General features: G+C 44.3%; 1 protein-coding gene across 1 annotated transcript in view; it reads right to left on the reverse strand.

Annotated features, from left to right (window-relative positions):
• LOC126474435 (serine/threonine-protein phosphatase 6 regulatory ankyrin repeat subunit A-like) overlaps positions 1-19,683 on the reverse strand; it is a 36,737-nt gene extending 17,054 nt beyond the window's left edge. Inside the window, exon 1 of the mRNA XM_050101906.1 lies at positions 19,625-19,683. Within this exon, the coding sequence (XP_049957863.1) occupies positions 19,625-19,683 (59 nt within the window). The remainder of the gene's footprint in view (positions 1-19,624) is intronic.
• Positions 19,684-20,125: the final 442 nt, after the last annotated feature.

Genomic DNA, 20,125 nt, shown 5'->3' on the forward strand with positions numbered 1-20,125 from the left:
CTTTGATTGCCTGGATGAGCTTTTCGTCCTTAAAAACTGGACAATCTCGAGAGGAAGCAGCGTGGTCACCCATACAGTTGATGCAGCGAGGGGATGGAGGTGGACAAGCACCCTCATGGGCATCCTTGCCACACGTAACACGTTTGGCCGGATTTGAACAGGACTGGCTGGTGTGATTGAACCGCTGACATCGATAGCAACGCGTAGGGTTTGGGACATAAGGGCGAACGGAAATTATCTCATAGCCTGCTTTGATTTTTGATGGGAGTTGAACTTTGTCAAATGTCAAGAAGACAGTGCGGGTTGGAATGATGTTCGAGTCAACCCTTTTCATAACCCGATGAACAGCCGTGACGCCCTGGTCAGACAGGTAGTGCTGAATTTATTCGTCAGACAATCCATCGAGGGAGCGTGTATAAACGACTCCACGCGAGGAATTTAAGGTACGGTGCGGTTCCACCCGGACAGGGAAGGTGTGTAGCAGAGATGTACGCAGCAATTTTTGAGCCTGGAGGGCACTGTGTGTTTCAAACAACAGGGTGCCATTCCGTAATCTGGAACAAGACTTTACAGGACCCGCAATTGCGTCGACACCTTTCTGAATAATGAAAGGGTTGACCGTGGAAAAGTCGTGACCTTCGTCAGACCGAGAAACAACAAGGAACTGTGGCAACGATGGAAGAACCGTCTGTGGCTGAGACTCAGTGAACTTACGTTTGTGAGCAGACATAGTGGAAGGTGAGGACACCATTGCGGAAGAATCCCCATGATTACCGGCGTCTCCGTTGGCGCGCTCCTCCCTTGTGGGGGCCCTCACCGAGGGCACACCCGCCTTAGGTGATTGTTCACACCTCAGGTCATACCTCCCGACAAACGGACGGAGGGACCAATCGGCACTTTCGGAAGGTATCAGCTCGGGTAATCACCCCTCCCTGGGCCTGGCCGTTACCAGGGGGTACGTACGTGTCCTACATGTCTACCTGGGGCGGGGAATTACGCGTTACCCCGTCACCGGCTACGCACAAATCTGCTTGGGTCGGCCTTCAGACACACACAGGGAGGAAGAAAGAGTAAGGGAAAAGCAAAGAAAGGAAAGAAGAGATGTCTCAAACGCCGCAGCGGAGAAAAGGGTTAAGAGAAGGGGTAAGGAGAAGAGAAGGACAAAGGAAGGAGGAAGACATACAAGCAGAGAAGGCAAAGAATGCGTTACAGTTACGAGCGTCTGTCTCCAGACATGGCACAAACCATACTCCCAGAGGGGAAAGAGGGGAAAGGAAAGAGCCAGAGGTGAGGGGAGGGGTGGGGCGAAGATGGGGGATAGGGAAGGATGCGGAGAAGGACGGTATGCAGCCTGGAAAGGAAGGAGGGCCACATTAGCTTGGGGTCCCGTGCTCGCTACGCACGTATCCACAAAAGAGTTGTGGACACCGTGGGGGGTATGACATGTGAAGACCAGCTAAGTTTCCTGTCAAATATATAAGACCTAAAAATTTTGTAGTCTCCACGAATGGGAGAGCAACGGGACAGAGTCGGAAGGACGGTGGGAGAAACTCTTTGTAGCGCCAGAAGTTAATACAGACCATCTTCTCGGCAGAAAAACGGAAGCCATTGGCGACACTCCAAGAGTAAAGACGGTCAAGACAAAGCTGAAGAAAGCGCTCCAAGAAACATGTACGCTGTGCGCTGCAGTAGATCGCAAAATCGTCCACGAAAAGGGAGCCTGATACATCAGTTGGGAGACAATCCATTATTGGATTCATCGCTATGGCGAAGAGAGCGACGCTTAAAACTGAAAAACTGAGCCCTGTGGCACCCCATTCTCCTGGCGAAAGGCGTCGGACAGGACAGACCCCACACGTAACCTGAACTGTCGATCCATTAAAAATGCACAAATGAAAAGAGGGAGGCAACCGCGAAGGCCCCTTGTATGCATTGTGCGGAGAATGCCCGCCCTCCAACAGGTGTCGTAAGCCTTCTCCAAATCAAAGAACACAGCCACTGTCTGGCGCTTCCGCAAGAAGTTATTCATAATGAAGGTCGACAAGGTAACCAGATAGTCAACAGCAGAGCGGCGCCTACGAAGTCCACATTGTACATTGGTAAGTAGGCGTCGACATTCAAGCAGCCAAACCAAACGAGAGTCAACCATTCGTTCCATCACCTTACAGACACAGCTGGTAAGAGAAATGGGTCGATAACTGGAAGGCAAGTGCTTGTCCTTCCCTGGCTTAGGAATCTGTACAACCATAGATTCGAGCCACTATTTGGGAACGTGACCCTTAATCGAGATGCGATTATAAGTACGAAGAAGAAAACCTTTACCCTCAGGAGAAAGGTTCTTCGGCATCTGCATATTAATAGAATCAGGCCCTGGAACGGAGGACTGTGACTGGGCAAGTGCATTTTCGAGTTCATGCATGGCGAATGGGGCATTATATCTTTCATGATTCGAGGAGCGGAAGTTAGATGGTCTTGCCTCCTCTGCCCGTTTTTGGGGGAGGAAGGCAGGGTGGTAATGAGCGGAGCTCGAAACCTCTGCGAAAAAGCGGCCGAAGGCATTGGAGACATCCTCAGGGGCCACAGGGACGTCATTCGCGACCGTCCAGCCAGAAACTGGTGAGAGGACCTTAGTGCCAGATAGCCGGCGCAGGCTACCCCAGACAACAGGAGGAGTAAAACTGTTGAAGGTGCTTGTGAAAGCAGCCCAGGTGGCTTTCTTGCTTTCTTTAATAACACGACGACACTGTGCACGTAACCGTTTATAACTGATACAATTCGCCACCGTAGGGTGGCGTTTAAAAGAGCGTGAAGCACGTCGACGAGCACGTAAAGCGTCTCTACATGCTGCGGTCCACCAGGGGACCGCTACACGTCGTCGAGAAGAAGTAGTATGAGGGATGGAATATTAAGCAGCAGTGAGAATGACTTCCGTGACGTGTGCGACCTCACTATCGCAGCTAGCGAAGTTTTGATCCTGAAATGTCGCCCTGGAAGAGAAGAGCCCCCAGTCTGCTTTGGAGATGTTCCAACTGGTTGAGCATGGAGATGGGGTATGATGCAGGAGATGGATAACACAAGGGAAGTGGTCGCTCGAATACGTATCGTAAAAGGCGTACCACTCAAACCGGCGTGCAAGTTGGGTAGTACGTATAGAAAGGTCTAAATGGGAATAGGTGTGAGTGTGTCCGAAAGAAAAGTAGTGGCGCCAGTATTGAGGCAGACAAGATTGAGGTGGTTGAAAAGGTCTGCTAACAGGGAGCCTCTCGGGCAGGATGCTGGAGAGCCCCAAAGGGGATGGTGGGCATTGAAGTCTCCAGTCAACAAAAATGGTGCAGGCAGTCGAGCAAAAATTTGCATCGTGTCTGCCCTGGTAACGACGATGGAGTGTAAACGGTACAAACGGAAAGAGAGTGGGGAGAGTGATTCGGATGGCAACTGCCTGCAGATCGGTGTCCAATGTGATGGGATCGTAGTAGATATCATCCCGGACCAGCAACATAACCCCTCCATGAGCCGGAATACCTGCCACTTGGGGTAGGTAAATACGCACAGAGGCATAGTGTGCTAAGTCAATTCGATCGCATGGGCGTAGCTTCGTTTCCTGGAGAGCTACTATGAGTGGACAGTTCAAGTGTAGCAGCAACTTCAAGTCCTCTCGGTTCGAGCGAATGCCGCGAATATTCCAATGAAGAAGTGCCATCGTGAGAAGGAAAAGAAAAAGGAGAAGCAAGAAGGGGTCACCTCGAAGGCCGCTGAGGGCCTGGCTTCGAGCGAGCACTGCAGCCGCTATCAATAGGTGGAGAGTCATCGTACATTTTTTCAATAGGTTCGTCGGCCACCATGTGAAGATGGCCGGGTGGGGGAGCTTCCCCCGCCGGTGAACGGCCAGATGTTCGGCTACCAGCGGTGCGGCCAGGCGAAACGGATGACGGCGTGGGGCGGCAACTGCTGGGTGGCGCATTAGAAGAAACGGGCCGTGGCGGAGAAGGAGAATTTTGCTTCCTATGAGCCTTCTTGGAAGGTCGTTTAGTCGAAGTACTGGTCGATGGCTGGGAGTTCGTGGGACGGAGGAAGTCTTCACGGGATGGTTCCTTCTTGAAGGCCCGTGCATCTTATTTCTGGGCTGTAGTCTTGGCAGAACCTGATGAAGGTGCTTGTATCTTAGGGGTGACGGGAGGAAGAGGAGACGTTGACCGGGCGATCTAAGCAGTGGCCGAACGGACCGTAGCGCTAAAGGTGAGATCGCATGTCTGCGTCGACACCTCCCTGGTAGGCCGAGGAGAGGCGAGGACAGTACTGTATTTCCCCGCTGGGAGCAGCGTGGGCTTCCTACTAGCAAATAGCTTGCGAGCTGCCGAGGTGGACACTTTCTCTTTGACCCGAATTTCCTGTATACAGCGTGTATCATTATAGGCGGGGCAATTGCCGGAGAACGCTGCATGGTCACCCTGACAGTTCACGCAACGAGGAGATGGAGGTGGACAGTCATCCTCATGGGCGTCCCTACCACAAGTGACGCATTTAGCCGCATTAGAAAATGACTGGCGGGTGTGATTAAAACGCTGACACTGGTAGCAGCGCGTAGGTGTCGGGACATAGGGGTGAACAGAAATATCCCATAGCTCGCTTTAATGCGCTCGCTTTAATGCGGGCAGAAGTCGAAAGAGAAGAGGAAGAGAAATCCATTGCGAATGAATACCCCATGATTCCCAGTGTCTCCGATGGCGCGTTCCTTCCTTGTGGGGACCCTCTCAGAGGGCGCTGCCGCCTTAGGTGAATGTTTACACCTCAGGTCACACATCCCAAGAAACAGACGAAGCGATCAACCGGGATGGTCGGAAGGTGTCAGCTCAGGCAATCACCCCTCCCTGGGCCTGGCCTTTACCAGTGGGTACGTGCGTGCCTCACTTGTCTACCAGGGCGGGGAAATACGCGCTACCCCGTCACCGGCTATGCGTGCGAACGCGTGGGTAGGCCTTCAGGCACACAGAGGGAGGAAAGAAGAATAAGACAAAAAGGGGGGGAGAGAGAGAGAGAGAGAGAGAGAGAGAGAGAGAGAGAGAGAGAGAGAGAGGACAGACTGTCTCAAATGCGAAGGCACGGAGACGAAGGCACGGAGACGAAGGCACGGAGACGAAGGCACGGAGACGAAGGCACGGAGACGAAGGCACGGAGACGAAGGCACGGAGACGAAGGCACGGAGACGAAGGCACGGAGACGAAGGCACGGAGACGAAGGCACGGAGACGAAGGCACGGAGACGAAGGCACGGAGACGAAGGCACGGAGACGAAGGCACGGAGACGAAGGCACGGAGACGAAGGCACGGAGACGAAGGCACGGAGACGAAGGCACGGAGGCGAAGGCACGGAGGCGAAGGCACGGAGGCGAAGGCACGGAGGCGAAGGCACGGAGGCGAAGGCACGGAGGCGAAGGCACGGAGGCGAAGGCACGGAGGCGAAGGCACGGAGGCGAAGGCACGGAGGCGAAGGCACGGAGGCGAAGGCACGGAGGCGAAGGCACGGAGGCGAAGGCACGGAGGCGAAGGCACGGAGGCGAAGGCACGGAGGCGAAGGCACGGAGACGAAGGCAAGGTAAAAAGGAAGGTAGACAGAGAGAGAGGGAGAAGGACAAAGAAAGGAAACCAACAAGGGAAGGAAGAAACTAAAATCAGCGAAAAACCAAAATGACCACAATTAAAAGTCGTTGAACCATCCGTCTCCCGACGCAGGCGCAAACTACCCCCCTTGAGGGGAAGGGACTCCTTTTAGTCGCCTGTTATGACAGGCAGGAGTACTTCAGGCCTTCTTACGCCGGACCCGCAGGGGGCGCGAGTTGCGAGTGTAAACATATCGCCAAGTCGACTTGCGACTGTAGCAATTTATTGCTTAAGTGACTTGCTGCACGTTTTCCGCTTCCAGTGTGAACACCACGCAAGAATTATCTGCAAGTAACCTGCTGCTTTTAGGCTTTATTTCTATTTCCTGCAAGTAGGAAGCGCAAGTTAGAGTAAGTATGTCGTCTGCATAACACTCCTATTTAACATTTTACTTAATGTGGGCCCGCATCTCGTGGTCGTGCGGTAGCGTTCTCGCTTCCCACGCCCGGGTTCCCGGGTTCGATTCCCGGCGGGGTCAGGGATTTTCTCTGCCTCGTGATGGCTGGGTGTTGTGTGATGTCCTTAGGTTAGTTAGGTTTAAGTAGTTCTAAGTTATAGGGGACTGATTACCATAGATGTTAAGTCCCATAGTGCTCAGAGCCATTTGAACCATTGAACTTAATGTGGTGACAATTTTATGCAACCATCTTATGTATTATACGCAAAAAATTTCAGAAATGGAGGAGAAACTGGAATGTTTGAAGCAGGATACAGAACATTTTATTGAAGCCGTGGAGAGCTACCCCGTAATATAGAACGTGCATAGCCGAGACTTTAAGGATAGAGTGAAGAAGATGAGCACATTAAATGAAAGCTCGTCGATATTCGACACATCTGTGAAAGAAGTACAGAGAAAGTAGCATAACTGGCAGACACAACCCCTTTGCCACCTGAATCCACACTCTTGTTGTTTTAGGAGTCTAAAAATACGATGTGTAATTATTACATGATATATTTAATTAGCATATCACTTCCCATTTTATGAACATTAGAACAAAAACATTTTTATAAGCATATTCTGTAAAATGCAGTTTATTTCAATAAAAATTTAATTTCATTGTTGTGTTTTCACACACCTTCAAATAATTTTCCCTTTTCAAGACGTCAAAAATGGCTCTACATACATCGGGTACGATCAGAGAAATCGTTCTGACTGAAATATGAAACAAGTACATTAGTGACTGGTATGAGTCTCGTACAAAGAAGAGATTTCAAAATTCAAACTTTTTCGGTTGTATGTTTCACATAAATAAATGAAAAGGCCTATTTTATTCGTAGCTCACCTGTAGCTATAAATCGTAGAGTGACTAGCAAACGTTCCTTTGCTGAAAAAGCAGTACGGAAGTTTGTGTCTCGTTTTGATATGACGGGCGCTATTAACGTCAACAAACACTCCAGATCATTTGAGGACATTCTGCAAAAGTTTTCAAAAGTATCCATGCTCTCTATACTATGTTCTTGCAAAAGGTTATAACAGGCACCATTTGGCGATCTTCTCATTATCCACTCTCTAACCCAAATATATTTCTTTTTCACGTTTTTCATCACAAGAGCTGCAGCATATCTCACCCGCCTACTTGTCATTTTATACTTAGGCTGGCGCTCGTAGTGGTACTGAAAGCATATGTAAATAAGTTGTTGACGCAAGTTTCTTGCCAAAGAACTTGCGGAAGAATCTTGCTTAGTTCTAGCGCTGCTGTGTAAACACAGCTGCAAGCGGCTCGCAATAACTTGCAGCAATAACTTCTGCAAGCGACTTGCTAGTGTAAACCCAGCTTAGATGAGGAAAGCTACTAGGAAACGTACCGTAGCCTAAGCTTACTTAAGGCAGTCTACAGTAACCTACCGTAGTTTTACAGCTGTACTCACCAATTTTCTCTGCCTCGTGATGGCTGGGTGTTGTGTGCTGTCCTTAGGTTAGTTAGGTTTAAGTAGTTCTAAGTTCTAGGGGACTGATGACCGTAGCTGTTAAGTCCCATAGTGCTCAGAGCCATTTGAACCAACCATACTCACCAATGAAGGATTCCTTTGGAATTTCGTAGTAAACATGTTACACACAAGAAATTCCTACTTTTGTATTTTATGTCTTTTACACATCTGTCACTGACGTTTCAGGTTGGCGGGAGGGAGAGGGAGCTATATGGTTAGCCTGCTTTCAGACTTACAAAGCTGATGTTCAAGTAGTTTGCTCTTGGCACGTGGTGCCTTGCAATTACTCTTAGTTGGCCTGTTAACTGCTTTGAGGAGAACGTTGTAAGGTTAATTACAGAAGGACGTCACTGGCCCTGTTCGGCTTGCACGGCTACGTAGCGCCTCATCCGATCAGCGGTTGCACCAGCCTCGTGGTTAGAAATCACCTCAGCAGCGATCTGATGCTTTCTGTACTGTCTCACTATGTCTCTCTGTCGGACGAAAGGTTTCCTTCATGCATCTCTCCCAGTGTTGGACTGGCTAAAGAACAATGTTTTGTAGCTTATATTAGTCTCTGCTAAGCTCTCTATCAGTGAATCCCTTGTTTCTGCTGTTCTCCACTGAAGTCAGCGACTTTCTACTATTGTAATATACAGGGTGTCCACAGTTAAAGTAATTAAAGTTTCATTTTCAGAAGGCTGTACAAAGAGAAGCACTGTGAAGCCACTCTCTCGTAGTACAGTAACTGAAATATTTCTTTTATTTGAGTTATTTAGATGAATTATGTCATTTTTTCTTTGAAATTTCTATGTTTATTAATATAATAAAATAATGTAGATTTTCCAAAGAAGCTAAAGGCTTTAGAGTAAAAAGTAGGTGTTACATAGTTCAAAGTTTTGTTTTTAGTAGATTAAGTACGTGTTTTAGACCGTAGCGATATCTTCTGTTCTGTTCTCTCAGATAGAATCTCGGTTACATTTAGATTTGTTGTTGAAAAGTGTTATTTGTGAAAGTTTCGTTTCGTACGATATACGAATAAAACAGAATCAAAGTGATCTCTGGTACTACTTCGTTATTAATGGATTTTAATATGAGCAATTACTGAAGTGTTGCGTTTTTACATCTGAGGCTGATTGGTTTAAAAAGACTGAAATGCACTTACTATAATTTTGAAGTCAGTCTCAATTCGACAGTAGTTAAACAATTTTCATGTAAAGGTTAACTTCCGATCGCAGCACACACAGACCGGTCGGCTGACATTTATTTGGATTCCACCGACTACATTGCAGCAACCTTTCACTTTTAGCGTGTAATCTGACGTGAAAACTTAACTACCACGAATATAAGGTGTCGAGAAATTTGTTTTCAATTCTGAGTGCTTGAAACCAATTCCAATTAAAAACAAATAGTGTTTGTCCACCGAATTAGACTGAGCTTGCTCAATAACAGGGCGTATGAATAAACAGTTCACGACGATGTCAAGCTACGTTACGTCTGCTATTACTGTTTCAAGAGATTCTAATAAAGTTTCTGATTCGCCGTCCTAGCTTTAAATAGAAATAAACTGAATACGACCCTGGAGATAGAAGTCATCGTCACCCGCCAACTTAATAAACTAAAATTTAGCACCCATGAAAGACTACAAAAGGAGGAGGAGCCACAACTGGTCAAAATGATGTCAAATTTGAGCAGTATGTTATTGGGGAAACATGGGAGAAAAAAGTAACGAAAAGTTTACCAATGGACGGCGTTTTACGTGGCAGAATATGCGCACCAACAGACTCGTGGCTCACGGCTTCCCCTCAGAGTGCGTCCCAGACGCCCAACGTGACTGTCTCCAGGAAGGACCGCGCGCTGCTGTTTAAGCCCTTTTGCAACAACGGTGATTGTGGGCCAGTTGCTCTGCAGAAGTGCGAACAGTCAGTGATATACATATATATAAAAAAAAGAAGCACTGGCCCGATGTCCGCTAAGCGTCTAGAGGAATTGATTGCAAATTCGACGAGAGATGTTCTTCTGAAGTACAATATGGCAGAAGGAAGAAAGCAGTTGATCTGTCACTGGTGAATGCAATAAAAATCTTTTACGAACCAAGGTAATTCCTACCCTTCAAGAGCGAGGATGTTAGGGTAGGATCATTTATATGAAAGATGGCACTGCTCCGCACATTATATAGCCAGTGAAGCGGCTGCTGCAGAGATATTTGGGAAAATGCTGGAATAATCAGCCTACGTTCCCCTGCAGCCAGGCCATCCAGAGCACATCTTAATCCCTGTGACTGTGGGGGTTGTCTGAAAGATATGTACAATGCTCCAGTTGCGAAAGTAGTTGAATACAAGGCACAAATGGTGTAACAGATTCTGAACGTGACTCCGGAGACTCTCCGGTAAGCTGTGGAAGGTACTGTTTCTAAGTTTCAACTCGTGGCGAAAAACGGTGGACAGCATACTGAACACGTCTCGCGCCAGTCTTGTTACCATTAGAAACAGATACTGCTTTGCTTTTTATGCAGTTTTCCTCCATCGAATGAAGTACGACCTTGCCGTGATGGACAGGCTAACCTAGCAGTACCACAACACTTGACTAACGAACTTGTGCAGTCATGCATGTTGAACAGTACGGATGGTGTAACATGCAACTCAAACCATATGGCTCTGAGCACTATGGGACTTAACATCTATGGTAATCAGTCCCCTAGAACTTAGAACTACTTAAACCTAACTAACCTAAGGACAGCACACAACACCCAGCCATCACGAGGCAGAGAAAATCCCTGACCCCGCCGGGAATCGAACCCGGGAACCCGGGCATGGGAAGCGAGAATGCTACCGTACGACCACGAGATGCGGGCCAACTCAAACCATAGCCGTCGTATTGCGATTCAGCTGTCATTTGTAGCTGACCCTGTTTACGTCAAGACGCCTACAGCACCACCTGCATTCTGTTAATTTTTTTGCTGTTTCACAAGTTTCCCCCGTGCCGATAATATGCTGTTCAAATGTGGCGTCATTCTGAGCAGCAGTTCTCTTTGTATACCGTTCCGAAACTGGAATTTAAATTATGTGCACCTCGTATGTCATTGTTCACCTTCAATTTCTTGAATTTTACTTGTATCCGTTATTCACTTGCCTCGGCTTCCTAATTAATTAAGGACATACTGCAAATAGGTACGACCCGATGCTTTTCACGGTCGGGAGTGAATAGGTTGTTAATTTAAATCCCAGTTGCGTGCTAAATTGGCCTCGCCTGTGGAACGGGATAAGCTCTACATCAAACTTCCGTCTGTGGTGGTCGCCAGCTGCGGGAGGGTGACAGCGTTTTTAATTTTTTTCCATGTGTCCTCAGGTTTCCTACTTGATGACTATGATTAGAGCTGCGTCACTGCTGATATTCTAACAAAAATCTATTACATTGACGTCGAGTGACTTATGTACAATCACCTTCAATCTGTAAGGGAGTTACAAAGGGCAGACAGTAACAGCTGTTCAACATGTTCATGTTTTCATTGTTGGGGAAACTTCCCATGTCTCAAGAAGTGGCAAAGGTATGTGACATGAAACAGAAGGCACTGTATCTTTAAAATGTGTAGGCATGATCTCTTCCTTGGATGAAATGTGCGCTATGTGTCATATTCCCTGTCCGTCTACCTTCCATTTATCTGCACTTACAGAGTGGTTACGGGTGACGTTTCAGAGATTTAACAGATACGCCGAAAATGTTACGAATTTGAGCATGGACAACTGTCAGTCTTAATATTACGAAGAAGCTGCGATTCCGTAGCAGAGTTAGTTGTTATTTGAATAGTAAATGAAGCAACTTTGTTTGACAAAAGAGATTCAGAGTACTTATAGTTTCGGTAAAAAATTTAGCAAATGTCTTTTTTCTAACTCACAAACTGAGGTTGCTACCTGGCAGTCGAGGACCATTTCTTGTTTGGGATACAGGCAGTTCGAAGAAAAACATTTGGAAAAGAGCTCGAATGTAGAACAGTTCCATAAGAAATATGTTGAATTTTAATTGCAATACGCTAAGTTCTAGTGATAAACTGCAGCTGAAGGTAAGTAACAGCTGATTTCAAAATCGAAACATAAAATAATTGGAGGACGTGGGACGGTAACAATACATCGTTGTTAGTCCAACCTTTAGAAAGATGCGCGAGTATACTACGTACTCTAGCGTGAATACACATTCTCATCATAATTTAATAGTAAACCCAAGGGATGAGAAGGTAATATTTATGACAACAGAAAAAGAAGTTTTCAAAATTTATGTATTAATAGCGCTTCAGTTACTCTTTTCGGATTGGAGGGAGGGGGTGTGAGTGTTAATTTCGTATAAGATGAAAGAGTTAATGTCACAGTACTAACACCACAGCAAATTTAGGCTGTGGTTTGGTGCGGGCGGTGGAAAAATAACCTAGTATACTTTGTTCAAATTTCAGGTTGGAATAAATAGCTGTGTAAGATACTGCAATGAGGAGCCATGAATGTGTGTCGCTTAGAATATAATTCTGTCAGTTACCGGAAACGCTTACCAAGTTCTACATTCTGGCGCTTCGTTTACCCTTCCCAGATGTTTGCTCCATTTCTTTCGATATTACATAATTTACATTTGTAAAAACTCATCGGTTTTCCTAATTGGATGAAATTCAGTTTGCCTTTACCGTCTAGAGCGGTAGTTACTGTGAGGTGCTGCGCGGTTCTGTTTTTTCATTACAGATTTAATGCTCGATACTTGTCTCAAAATCTTTCAGGCTGTGTTTCAAATAGTTTTACTATGTCACGAAGCGCACAAACTACCAGCTTATTGGATTTACTCGTACAATTAGCTTTTCGTTGGATTAAAAATTTGGCAGCTGAGGGAAATCTGCACGATATATTTTACTGAGGAAAATTTATGTGAAAACCTATGGGTTTCGGACGAGAGAGATTTGCTGGAAAACCACTAAGCTAGGAAACTGCGGGTTAGCGGATTGTACAGGGAGTGATACTTGTTTCAACAGTTAAAAAAAATCAAGTTTTGCATACAAAAATGAAGAAATCATCTACCGTAAAACTACGAGAATATCCAGCTGGGATTAGCTCACCGTGCGATTCTACCCGTCTGCAATGATCGATGACGTCATATTTCGAGTAAACGGCATAGTTTATATTAATTTCCAAGCATAATTTACAAACATAGATCGCACTAGTTACTAGGACAATCACAGGTAACGTTTAATAACATGACACATCCTTCGCAATTTAAACGCTTGACGTGACACACGACATGGTGCTTCAAAGAAGAGGGGTGGAAACGGACCGTGCGTCTGACCCGTGCATGTTTACAACCGAGAAATGGAGTTGGCCCTCACATAATTCGAAACTGATTGGTCAGGAACACATGCTACGAAAAAGACGCAGCCAGTCAGATTCATCGCAAGACTATCAAGAAATACTAACCCATCCACAAGAAATTTAAAAATTACCTTAATTTAGTTTACCAGTTACCTGTCACTGCTAGTAAATGGTCACTAACACAGTGACAGGGAGGCTACGTGCAGCAGCAGCAGTGGCAAGGGTAACGTTATCGCTTACAGATGCGAAGCGTGCCTTAGCTTTCAGATCTCATCTCACTGGATATGTAGCATGTTTCATTAGGTTCTCATCTCTCTATTGACCGAGAAACAACCAGCCCATGTAAAACGATTCACTAATACTCCTTTTAGTACCCCTATACTCAATGGTGTAAAACAAATTAAATGAATGTTACTCAAAACGCAGAAGACTTTCTGAACTAGAAAATCAGTCATAACAAAATAATCCTCCCAGAAACGACAAAATCATTAATCGACGTTTTCCCTCTTAGGGCATTCGCCCCATCGACGACACACATGATTCGAGTTTCCTTCGTTACCCACACTGTCATAGCCAAAGTAAACTTAAGTTGCAAATTTTAACCTTTGCCAGGACGCTCCATTCTCTAACGCTTTGGGAACACACGCGTTAAATATGATTATCCGGTACTTTAACTGTAGGAACAATACCAGAGCAAATGTTAACAACTGATAAATACACACCTGCAGACTGCCATGTGACAAGCCACAAAACGCTATCTGTGCACTTACGCACCAACCTATTTTTTCAAGCAATTTATCCACACTGGTAGATTACATACATACATACATACATACATACATACATACATACAAACATACATACATAAGCATGGAAATGAATGTGTGCGAGTGTGCTAGGAAGGGGTGTGGGGTGGGTGGTGGCTGCGAGGTCGCCCGTCCCACGTCTGTTCCTAAACCACTGAAACGATTTCCATCGAACTTAGTACATACATTTCTAACTTTCAGGCGACAGTCTCTGTGGAAGTAAAAACCACCTGCCTATCAAAGCGGTTGGGGATGGGGCTGAAAAAGTTGCCTAACTTGTGACGTGTTAATTGTCAGACATTACTCATCCACTATTTGAGAATGATAGCACTTAAAGACTTGCAACGTATTTCACGCATTATTTCTAACCGATACGAATCTTTTCTCGCTGACCATCCGTACGATGAAAGGAAGGAGAATATCAGTTACTACTTTCCCGGTATTCATGCAGTTAAAGTAACGCATTAGGCATGACGTTTTACATTAATAATTCTTTACTACTGACAATACTGGCGACATATTTTGTAGACGCTGTGTCCATACGCCACTGAACGTAACTGTAAAATTTTGTTATTGTATGACATCTGAGGATATGAGGTCATAAAAAATGAAATGAGTGGAAAACTGCCACATCATGCCCGAGTTTTAAATATATTACTTCTATGCTACTAAGCCTACTCTACATACGCCACGTACTACCCACATACGCCACCGAATGTACCTGCAAAATATATCATTCCACTACGCATAGTTCTGGAGATGTTAAGTCATCAACATTAAACACAAGACCAGATGCTGTATGGTCGTACAGTTCGAAATAAATACTTAGCAACGCGGGGTTTCTCTGCTAGCACTACAATGTTCCTCAAGTCATATGCTGCATGACCAATGGCGACATGACTTTCTCCATGTGATCGCTTGGGTTATGCAACACATTTCACGGTGATTCTCACATTACAACCATAAATAATTTCATGCTCTTTAAAGCGCTTGCAGCACTATGCGCTGTAGGTAGGAGGCGCAAGATGTGATACGTCGCGGTTAGTGGGAGGGCCCCGACTAATGTCACGCTGCATTCGGTCGACTGCGTGCGCTGTATAAGGGGCAAGCACTGGTGGTGGTGGTGGTGGTGGTGGTTAGTGTTTAACGTCCCGTCGACAACGAGGTCATTAGAGACGGTGCGCAAGCTCGGGTTAGGGAAGGATTGGGAAGGAAATCGGCCGTGCCCTTTCAAAGGAACCATCCCGGCATTTGCCTGAAACGATTTAGGGAGATCACGGAAAACCTAAATCAGGATGGCCGGAGACGGGATTGAACCGTCGTCCTCCCGAATGCGAGTCCAGTGTGCTAACCACTGCGCCACCTCGCTCGGTCGGCAAGCACTCGCACAGAAACTGTGCCGAGCTGGACTAACAGCCACAAGTTGTTACACCACAATGTTTTTTGGAGGCTTTACTACTCTGTTGACGTACAAAAGTATATAATTTGTTATTCCATCAGAACTACTTTTAGCTCATAGACGGAACGGGGTTTAAAAACGTAAGTGTATATTGGAACTAGAGACAGTTTACCCTGTGTAAGTTTTACCGCTTGTCCGCGAGCAGATACAGCCCCAGAACAGCTCGAGCAGAGGACAGCACTTCCTACAGAGGCTTGTGCGTTCTACAGTGTTCGCAGTTCGTACAGAAGGTCAGATCTTGCATTCTGAGAGGAAGCCAGTGAACGACTGACAGTTTCTGCAGTAGTTGAATGGCCGCCTAGTTCAGTGGTTGGTTGGTTGGTTGGTTTATTTGGGGGCAGGGGACCAAACAGCGAGGTCATCGGTCCCATCGGATGAGAGAAGGATGAAGAAGGAAGTCGGCCCTGCGCTCTCAAGGGAACCATCTCGGAATTTGCCTGAAGTGATTTAGGGAAATCACGGAAAAGCTAAACCGCGATGGCTGGACGCTGGATTGAACCGCCGTCCTCCCGAATACTAATCCAGTGTGCTGACCACCGCGCCACCTCGCTCGCTAAGTTAAGGGTTAAAGACACTACTTAACAGACGACAGTGGCCCTAAATGTCTCAGTTAATGTCTCAAATACACTTAAAGTATCAAGTGAAACCTCGTGCAAGGTGTTAACCTCTACTGAATGCTATAAAATATTTTGTGACGAATCTGTGGACCATACGCTGGAAAAATCTGCGCATCATATGGCTGAAAATGAAATTTCCCAAACAGTCGCATTCCAAGATATAATTCTGAAAAACCATTTTCAATGAAGGACGAGATACATTACCCACTACAAGACAGACAACATAGCGCATTTCACAAATAAATAATTGACAAGTTGTTACAGAATTCATCAAAATGAATGGGAATCCATTTACATAGACGGTGATTAATAGAAACTGCGATTAATAAAAACTGCGATTAATAAAAACTGCGATTAATAAAAACTGCGATTAATAAAAACTGCGATTAATAAAAACTGCGATTAATAAAAACTGCGATTAATAAAAACTGCGATTAATAAAAACTGCGATTAATAAAAACTGCGATTAATAAAAACTGCGATTAATAAAAACTGCGATTAATAAAAACTGCGATTAATAAAAACTGCGATTAATAAAAACTGCGATTAATAAAAACTGCGATTAATAAAAACTGCGATTAATAAAAACTGCGATTAATAAAAACTGCGATTAATAAAAACTGCGATTAATAAAAACTGCGATTAATAAAAACTGCGATTAATAAAAACTGCGATTAATAAAAACTGCGATTAATAAAAACTGCGATTAATAAAAACTGCGATTAATAAAAACTGCGATTAATAAAAACTGCGATTAATAAAAACTGTAATTAATAAAAACTGTAATTAAGAAGTTGTAACAAAATTTCCTATGGCTGAGAACTTACTAACCTAACTTACATTCTCCCTCGGTCGAGGAAAATCTGTACTGCGCAGTTGATAGCAAAAGAAAACATCGACGTCGAGAGGACCTCGGCTGGCAGTTCATGTTCGAGGTACGCGAAAAACTGACTTGAGACACTGCGACGCAACTACAGTTATATTTCATCAGAGAGCTGACTAGAACTTGTCGAGTCAGTATTACTCAATAGTTTATTATAGTTTATTTCCATTTGGGTAACATGTATTACAAAATTTTTGTAAGGTGCATATTTTAAAGACATATCAGAGTTTTTATTGTGGTAGTAAAATTAGTTCTACTAACTATAATGAATTAATTTTCCACTAAGACAATGACACAGAAGGGAGTCATCTATGAATCCATAGTGTTCCAAAATCTGGAGGAAGGTGGGTGTAAATTACAATATCTTTGTGACGTTACCTCTAACTTGCCTGCCTTTCTTCTTCTGTCGCTTCGTTCGTTACCTTTCCTTCTCCTGGCCTTGTACTATTAACATGCGAATACTGATTTAAGTTTCTGTAAGCGCAAGTAATCTCTTTTGACCAGACATTGTGTTATGGTCGTTCGCTTGTATTAATTTCACAAATGCGCGTCGGTCTTGCTGAATGAACAGTAAATACCGGTTTAGGTGATGTTTATGCAGCCATTATTAGGGCCATCCTCACCGAAATAACTACGTTGCATGTAGTAACTGCTTACATCCTGCGTATCATTTGATTTTAAATAAGTCCGGAGTAAATGAATTAAGCATACTTGAGATATTCCAAATCTTCACGGTCACGAAAATACGAAGCCAAGCCAGTTGCTTCGGAACAATTATGATTTGTCTTGCTAATTGTAAATCCGTAGACTTTTCGTTAGTTTAATTCGCTTGGTTCTAATAAAGGTGAGTTAAAATGTCGTCAATGAAACCGGCAGTATATGGTGAAAGACGTACTTGGGTTTATGGTATCTAACTGTATCTATGAAATAGATTAATGGGGTGTAAAGAAGTTCGTGATACAGCTACTCTCTTTTGTTATTGGCACTTTTTTTTAATGAAGTTGCTAGTGACAAGACGTATCTGTAGTGTATACCGCACTATGTTAGGTTGGAAGGTGCTAGTCTGGTGAATTTGTAAATCCAATGAGTGATAATTTTCTCTCGCTGTAAATACCACAATTACACTTACGTTCCGCGGGGAATATTTTCTCACTATAGATGAGCATTTTGGAGATTTTCATACTTTTGGAAACGTTTGTAAGAGCGTCCCCACCTAAACTGCTTATGAATTCTAGTGATAATTTGAAAGTTGAAATTCGCTTGCTTTTATATCATAATCGTCAATGTTGTTATGAGTGGTGATCGCCAGTTGCCTTGTTGATTACGCAGTTTACCGTATCTGTCACCAAAGTTAACAATAAAAATTTAATATGGAGGGTGGTGACGTAAAGTTTCTGATCACTAGTCGTTTCGCCAATGTCCTGGATTAAATTCCTAACCTCTCCGTAGTGTCTCACGAATCAAGGGATTATGACTGTGATAGTGATCCGTCTATCGGACGGGAATGTTTAAGCTTGACATCCCCCTTGGCTATGTGCCGGCAGGGGTTTTTACACTCTGACTTTCCGTCATCCATAGAAACGCAAACTCAACATTACAGCGGATAAACAATGATCACAATCATCCACGCGTCACAGACGCTTGACGCCTATATAGTAACAGGCCATAGGAACGCAATACCAAAACACCTCCACTAGGACGCTTCCGTGAGCGGCTGTGCAACGTTCATGCGCCTCTCCCTACTCTCATCCCTGAGTATGAGTATTACTATTGTTACACGTGAAGGTAAAATAAACGGGCTTCGTAAGCGCTCTGAGTTTTGCAGCGCCTGACACTGGAATCTGATAACTATCTCGATAAACTTTCAACGTTTGTTAAGCAATCTCGTGGGGCACTAATCTCCCTTTCCTTCAGATGTTCATCGGTAACTACTTCTACCCGGTCAGGCTCGTAGACCACCTTCCAGATTAAGTCAAATATCGCAGAAGCGCGAATTTGGTTTTTAATCAGAATTCCAAAGAAAATAAAACATTTAAATAAGGTAAATGACAACTTGAAAATGCAAAAACGAAAGATCTAATTTTAAGTGTGACTTGGAACTTGCCTCACTTGCACGAAAAATACAAAAGTTACAAGGACATGTAAATTTGTCCGTCCATATTCAGTCAATATGAAAAGTTAGCCAGGGTAGTAAGTATTGGAGCGACAAAAGGATTTTAGTTTAAAAAATTAGTACTTAGCTCGTTACCACCAAGTAAAGATTAGAATCTGCCAAAATCTGTCACTGCAAAAAGTACTCGGTAGACTCGAAAAGTTTTCGATGGACAAGTGCGACACGGTTTAACATAAAAACGCAAACCACTAGGAGAGAGAAACCGTTAACTGATTTCTTTTGAGTTCATTTATTCTGATCTGCACGTTATTTCCTCGTATTTAAACCTTCGTAATAAGGGTCAAATGTTTTCGCTGTTTAATCAGTTCTCCTGTTCCACGTAGTACACTCGTGGAAGAAAATTATTTTATTTCGGCAGACCGTTACGGATGCAAATGATTACGGCTGTTACGCAGCGGACTGGTCGTTACGGTTCAATGCGTTGCATTACTTGCTTTGTTCGCGTGACAGACAAATTTCACTAACTTCAGTCCAGCCAACTACGAGTTTCTCTGCAGAAAATAATTTCTATTTGAGATGTCACTCTTCAGTCTTGTTTAAACCATTCTAATATTTTACACCATCTTCCCGATTATTAATTCTAATTTTCGCAGATATTTGCATCTCCTTATATTCGGCTGCGTAATTATATTGCTAAGACACATTATTCAAACTGAAATGACAGTCAAATACGAAAAAAGCTGAACTGAAGCAGTCAGCTGTTAACAATTAGTCCATGAAAAACATACTGAATGTATGACATCACAAGAGGAGGCCGGCTCTCTTGTTCTGCAGTTTCTCACCTGGTGGCTGCCATTATGCAAGGCTCTTCTTCCTCCTGTGATAGCCGGTCACAGTTCATGGCAACTTGTTTACAACGAACCGCAGTCTCGAAATTGAAGCGCCGCTTGGCGGAAGTGGCAAGGATCACAACATCGTAGGAAACACAGTAGAGTCGGCAAAAGTGGAACGTATGGTTCCATGTACGCGGTTATCAAACTGGACTTGCCAAATAGGAAATAATCTGTTATGAAGTAATAAGTGTAACTTTTGTTAAGAGAAGAAAACTGTCTTGGTTGCGATGTTGAAATTACTGTGTATTTATTCATCAGTGACGCGCGTTTCGCCTCATTCCAGGTAACTTGAGATGGGGCTACATTAAAATTTAATCGAATTAGAAAAGCTTGATCCTACTTTGGGATTTGACGAAATTAGGTAAATTAAAATTAGACATACTGATAAATGCTAATATGCAAGTTTTTGATGTTGATAGTAAAACAACTACAAAGATAAATTGCCCTCGT

The sequence above is a fragment of the Schistocerca serialis genome, chromosome 4 (genome assembly GCF_023864345.2).
Source record: "Schistocerca serialis cubense isolate TAMUIC-IGC-003099 chromosome 4, iqSchSeri2.2, whole genome shotgun sequence".
NCBI lineage: Eukaryota > Metazoa > Arthropoda > Insecta > Orthoptera > Acrididae > Schistocerca > Schistocerca serialis.